The 6575-nt window shown below is 47.0% G+C and overlaps 1 protein-coding gene across 1 annotated transcript in view; it reads left to right on the top strand.

Moving 5' to 3' along the window:
- Positions 1–4527: 4527 nt before the first annotated feature.
- LOC121662391 (neuronal acetylcholine receptor subunit alpha-7-like) overlaps positions 4528–6575 on the top strand; it is a 58062-nt gene continuing 56014 nt past the window's right edge. The window contains exon 1 of the mRNA XM_042023498.1: positions 4528–5016. Coding sequence (XP_041879432.1) covers positions 4938–5016 — 79 coding nt within the window. The 5' untranslated portion in view covers positions 4528–4937. The remainder of the gene's footprint in view (positions 5017–6575) is intronic.

Here is a 6575-nt window from a genome sequence, read left to right as displayed (position 1 = left end):
CCTTTTCTCACTGTATCAATCTTTACAAAAGTATTTTCTGGATGCAAGGGTGTGTTGGATCTGCTATGCAGCACAAAGCAAAGGCCCCTGTATTTTTCAGATGTCATTCACTTGTGCTTACACTGCCAGTGTGTGAAGTATAATCTCAAATCCCAAGAATGACCATGTGAAATTAGCTGTAGGTTAAACTACAGTTAGCTCTGTTTTGAAGAATAGGTTAAAGGAGTAAGGAAATACTGCTAGCAGTTGTCTCCAAAATCTGGTGTTGCCCTGGTCAGAGTCTGCCTTGCACCAGCTGAGACACTATTATCTTTTTATCCAAGTAAATAAAAGAGATTCTAAAAAGGGGAGATTTTTCTCTTTGCTAATACATGAAACGTACAGGTGTGTGAGGCTCTTTCTGGATTCCTAATGAGTAGTTCCTCCCTCACTGTATGGTTTGTCATACCCCGACAGCATGCCATAAAGGCATGATGGCACTGCCAACAGTGAGGCCAGGCAGCTCATGCAGGTACCTACTATTGCACCATCAGCTGCTCCTGCTGGCTCAGCTAACTTCATGTTTTGCGTTTAGAACAAAAGAGGCTCAAGTGTCCATGCTAGTCTGACACTCCAGCCGGTAAGGTGGCTTCATCAGGGACTGAACTTAAATGCCTTTGTGCAAACACACAGCATGGGGATGAACAAGAGGAGTTAGAGATGGGCTAACAGGCATCACAGAGATGTGGTGGGATGGCTCCTACGACTCAAGCACTGGAATGGGAGGTTACAGGCTCTTTTCAAAACAGGCAGGAGAGACAAAGGAGGAGTGTTGCTCTCTGTGCCAAGGACATGCTGAAGTGGGTGGAGCTCTGCCCTGGGACGGATGAGGGCCCAACTGAGAGCTTATGGGTCTGGGCTAATGGGCAGGCAGGGACAGGTGACATTATAGCAGGGGCCTGCTACAGGCTGCCTGACCAGGAACACTGAGAGGATGAGTCCCTCTATAGACAGATAGGAGCAGCCTCACATTCCCAGGCTCTGGTCCATAGGGGTGACTTGAAGCACCCTGACAGCTGTTCAAGGGACAACACAGCAGGACATAAACAATCCAGGAGGTTTCTGGAGCACAGTTATAATTTCCTTCTCCAAGTGATAGAGAAGAAGGAGAGGTATAGTGCAGGACCTTGTTCTCACCAAGAAGGAGAGGCTGATGTGGAATGTAAAGCCCAGGGGCAGTCTTGGTTGCAGTGACCATGAAATGGTGGAGTTGGAGATCTTCAGGGTAGTGAGGAATGCACACAGCAAGCTCACTACCCTGGATTTCAGGACAGCAGATTTTAGCCTCTTCAGGGGTACAAAGGGATAAAGTCCTGGAGGGAAGAGAAGCCCAGGAAAGCTGGTTGATATTCAAGGATCACCTCCTTCAAGCTCAGCAGTGATGCATCCCAGCAAGGAGGAAGTCAGGCAAAAAATGCCAGGAGGCCTGTGGATGAACAAGGAACCCCTGGACAAACTCAAACACAACAAGGAAACACAGGGAGGATGGAGGCAAGCACAGGTAGCCTGGGCGAAGTGCAGAGAGACTGTCTGAACTGCCAGGGGTCAAGTTAGGAAAGCTGTGTTGATTTTACATGGCTTGGTTTTTGGTAGCAGGGGAGGGGCACAGAAGTGGCTTCTGTGAGAAGCTTCTAGAAGCTTCCACCATCTCGGTCAGAGCCAATCTGTGATGGCTCTGAAGATGGACATGCTGCTGGCCAAGGCTGGCCTAATTATGAAAATTGAGATGATGGTAACACTTCTGTGATAACATATTTAAGAAACCAAAACAAAGGTGGCAGTGCAGTTTTAATTCTAGCCAGAGAAGAGGTGAAAACATGTGAGGGAAACAACATGGAGACAGTGAGAAACCTGACAGCCTTCACTGAGCTTTGTCTGCCACTGAGGAAACAGAGGAAAAGAAGCCATGAAAGATGCTGCTGTACTCATCATACAACCTCATCCTAATCTGCCTTTTCCTTGCAAAGCAAGCTGTGAGTGGAAAAGGGGAGGTCCCACTCAAGGGCTGCTATTTCTGGAAGTGTGCAGTAAGCAAAGGGGAAACATGGAGGGGCCGAGGAAGGGTTGCTGATGGACAGTGCTTGATGTCAGCACAGACAAGACAAAAGCACTCAGGCTACGGCTGCTTAGGGCAGCTGTGGTATTGACAAAGGCAGGCTTCATTCTCCCAGTGTCACCCAGGATGGGTGGGCTGTTCATCCTGCAACAGGGCAGTCTTCAGCTGGGCAGAGGGGCTCTGCTCCCCAGAGAGGCTTTCATCTCTGAGGTGGTGACTCCACACAGATGCAGGAGCTTACAAGTGTCTTGAAGGTGTCTTCAAGGATGTTGGCTTCCTGACCAGTCCCACCAACAAGCCTGGAAGGGAGCTGGGGAGTCAAACTAAAGCTGTTCCTCTGCTGACAGTCACCAGACTTCCCTGGGTTGCCCCACACTGTCACAATGCTCAAAGCTCCTGTAGCTAGAGCAGCAGTCCCTCCATTTGGATGGACAGCCCTTGTATGCACAATGCTTTGTCTCTTCTCTCCCTTCCTTGTCCAGAAGTCTTCACTCCCACGGACCCTTCTTGCCCACAGTGAAAAAGACAGCACTTCCCACCTGTTCTGACATGGTGATTATTCTCTGCACCAAGAACACAGACTATGCACGCCCAGCACAATTCTGTTGATCCTCCAGATGTGGCAGGAATGGGGGATGATAATGCAGCCCAGGGAGTTCATTGCCCAGCCTCCCCCCAAATGAGTGCTCCTCCCTGCTTGGAGGAGAAAGAAAAGAACATAGAACTGAGCACATCCAAAAATCAAACAGTTGAAGCATAAGCATCCCTTGCCTAACTCTGTGACTCTGTCAATCCACAGCAATTTCAAGATCCTTTGGTAGTTGCCTATGGGCTAGACAGAGCTTCCCAAAGGCTTTTATTAAGCCAAAGGCATTGCTGCCACAGCCAGAAAGGAGTGTCATGCAAAGCTGTTGTTGGTTAGTGGTATTGTGCTCAGGGAGTTGGTTGGTGCAGTTCTCAGTGCCTGGCCCCAGAGACATCAGAGGATTTTCCCTGGCTGGGGCACTCAGGACTCACTCTCACAGCAGCAGAGGTGATCTGGGAAGGGAAAATTCACACTAGGGAGCTGGGATGGTTTCCTTCATGAGGGACCTTGGCATTTCTTCTATCCATCCTAGGGTCAGAAAACAATTGTGGCCTCTCTCCCATTTCTAGCATGACACCCACTGCTTCAGCACCACTGATGGAACAGCTCAACACCCCAGCTGCCCCCAGACCCCACAGCGCATGGCAAGCATGGCCATGGAGCTGGACAACTGCTGTCCCATCTGCCTGGACAGCTGGGAGGAGATCAGCTATGTGCTGCCATGGCTGCTCTGCTTCTGCTAAGTGTGCCTCCTGCAGTGGGCTGGGAGCAAGCCCGAGTGCCCCCTCTGCAAGACGAGGGTGACCTCCATCCTGCACTCATTGTGGAGAGATGGTAACTTTGAGGAGCATGTCATTCCACCCCATGGGGCAGCATCGGACATATTCCACCTGTGAGCAGGTGGTTCCAGATACCGAGCTGCCCCTGGTCTGCACAACAACACCCTGGCCGTCACTGGGAGGACAGCCACCTCCAGTGGCTGAAGTGAGTACAGCGACCGGAACTGCAGTATGTGTGAAGTTGTGCTCACTGGTGAATGCTTTCATTTATAGAGAAATTTTTAAAAAACCCAAACCTAACACAAAAATAATGGACCCTGCTCCAGGTTTGCATTTCTGCAGTTGATCCCAGGGCAGATGTTCCCAGCCAGGGAGACTCCATGGTCAGCCCATGCCCCAGCGATCAACCTCGCAAGTCCTCCTCCTCAGAGCACCCTGTGCCCCACATCCCGGGACTCTGCTCCCCCACCAGCCCGCACTGCCCGCTGCAAGCTCACTACGGCTGCGCCTAAATCCCTTCTCCTGCCCGGAGTCACAAGTTGCTGCTGCCCTCTGCGTCAGCCCGGGGTTGTACCCTGCCAAGACAGGAGCCCCAAGAAATTCAACAAGGGGAAGTACAAAGTCCTGTCCCTGCTTGCAGTGAAAGAAAAGTGGGTGAGTGTGCAGAACAGGCAACTGAGAAAAGAAAGACCCAAATGATGAATATCATTTATTCAAGCCTTTGTTTTCCTTGCCTTTCTTTGGCTGGTGAATAAAATTGTGGTAAGGAAGGAGAGTCAGGCTGTGTGCAAAATCCCACAGTGGGCAGCTGGGGAAGAGGGCACTCAGAGCAGCTCCCTGCATCTGGTGTAAGGGATTGCAGGAAGGGGTACATCAAAAACAGGAGATTGGCTATGTTCATCTGTTCAAACTTTTGCACTATTGAATCTCCCCTGCCACCTCTGCTGGGAGAAAAGGCAGGTGTGTGCCACAGGTGCTTGCTGCAAGTTGCCCTGGCAGCTGGGAGAGAGCAGAGGGGAACACAAATTCATTTTGCCTGGAAACAGCTCTAGAGGCACTCGAGTGCAAGCACTGGAAACACTGCAGCCGTGCTGTCTCGAGTTAGGTACAATATGTGGAGATGTGGAAAGCATCTCGGAGGCAGCACACTCCCCCTTCTCGCAGTACACAGACAGCTGTGTGCGAGGATCACTTGCATTTGCTCCTGACCAAGGAAAGGCTTAGTGTGTCTAGCAATGTGAGTCCAAAGGAATGTAACCTGTTCCTTTGTGTTAGGATTTACTGACCAAGCACTGAGCTGATTTGGTTCCTGGGGACTGGAGAAGCACACGAGCAAATGCACTTCTCTCCCCTGGTGGGAAGCTGGTTTGATGCCTTATTACCGTAATTGCCAAATCTGTCAGTCATTGCAGGCTGTCTCCAAGACTTCATCCTCTTTCACCCTCTGCTCAGGAAGGAGAGCCAGCTTATTTTGACAATGCTCACAGAAAAGTGCTTGGCATTTGTTTATTCTGCACTGTATCTCTGGTCATCCTTGTTCCTCTCACTATTTAAAGGTAAGCTCATCTGTGTTTGTTCAAGGCTTTGCTTTTTTTGCTGTGGTTTGGTTTTTTTGTTGCTGTTGTTTTGTTTGGTTGGGTTTTTTTCCTAAATGCTAGTTACATCCTACCCCAACTCTTATTTTCGGAAAGACTTGTGTCTGCTTCTATTTTGAACTTCATTAGAGTCCCGTGCTGGTTTAACTGACTTTTGTAATCAGTTAAGTTTGTGGATCTTACAGTGCTGGGCACATTTTTTTAAGAAGGAAGAGGTGTGTAGGTTTGTTTTTGTGGTTTTATTTTTCAATTAAAAGTGGTTAATTTTAACTTCCAGAAATTAATTGAAATGGCTATGTTTCAAAAGAAATATGTTCTCGCTTTCTTTAAAAATTTAACCTTCCCATGGCTTTTTCAGAACAGGAAATTATAACTTCAGGCTGGTCAGAATGACTTTGAGAACTCTGTGGGTGTGTGGGTGAAATGGTGTTCTACACAGAAAAATGAACAGAAGGAAATTCGTAACTGTTTACTTTCTGTGCATCATTTAGGAGAATTAAATGTGTATAAATACATAAATTTACTATTTCTGGTTTGTTTTTATTAAACATACTCTTCGTGTGCTTAATAAGAAACAGTCCAGGCAGAGAGGGATATATAAGTTGGAAACATCTAATAAAAATAGTAATGGGCTTCTGTAATCTAAGGTGTCACCCTGACCGAGCTGTCTTCTGAAGTTTCAGCATGGTGCAAACAAAAATAGGAGCTGTGTGATTATTTCAAAACATGCAGAATTGCAAGCCCAGTAATAAAGTGGTTTTAAGTGAGAATGTTGAAATAGCCACAGTCCTGAAAGATTCAGTGTTCTACACAAAATGTGCTTTTATGGCTCCCTTTCGGCTGAAACATACATGCCTACAGCAACCAAAAATTATAAAACTGAGTATTCCAAGTGTGAAGGACCATGTCTTGTTTCTCATGGTTTATGTATAACGCAAGACTGTCTTTTTAAAGCAGAGGAAGTGGTCCACCTATTTCAGAAGTGCAGGGGCACAGAAGACTTGGGTATATGTGATGTTGCACTGGACTATTCATGCCACATAGATAATTCCTCATTAATTCATCTGAAACTGGAAAACATCTGGACATTTCATATCCACATTTCATCTGCCTCATGTAGCAATGGTACTGCAGAAAAATGTTTCCCCACCTTGCTAAATTAAGAACCTTGCTATCTTCAAGACATTTCTGTGCTACTTTAGGAGCTGAACTAACAGGCAGGTTATAGCATCCAGTTATAAGATAAGTAATTTTGTGGACATTCCCATTTTGAGAAGTTGTGTGTCATGTAAATCCTGCCTTTTAAATAATGAGTAGTCACTAATTCATCAGGGGGGATGCGTAGTTTCTCTCAGCAGCACATGAAGACAAACTGCTTTTATAAATAATTCAGAGGCTTTTTTTGTTAGGTGCTTTTACCAACAGCTTACACTTTTATATGCAACATGCACTTTTGCAGACAACTACCAAAGCAGAATAAAACGAATTTCTGATAAAGTTGGTCTGTAACTGACCTCTGA

This window comes from Corvus kubaryi, unplaced genomic scaffold, assembly GCF_017639235.1.
Source record: "Corvus kubaryi isolate FWS band 111438036 unplaced genomic scaffold, C.kubaryi_AGA036_p1.0 37249, whole genome shotgun sequence".
NCBI classification, from domain to species: domain Eukaryota; kingdom Metazoa; phylum Chordata; class Aves; order Passeriformes; family Corvidae; genus Corvus; species Corvus kubaryi.
The sequence above is the reverse complement of the archived record's forward strand: the minus strand, read 5'-3'. Positions and strand labels throughout refer to the sequence as shown.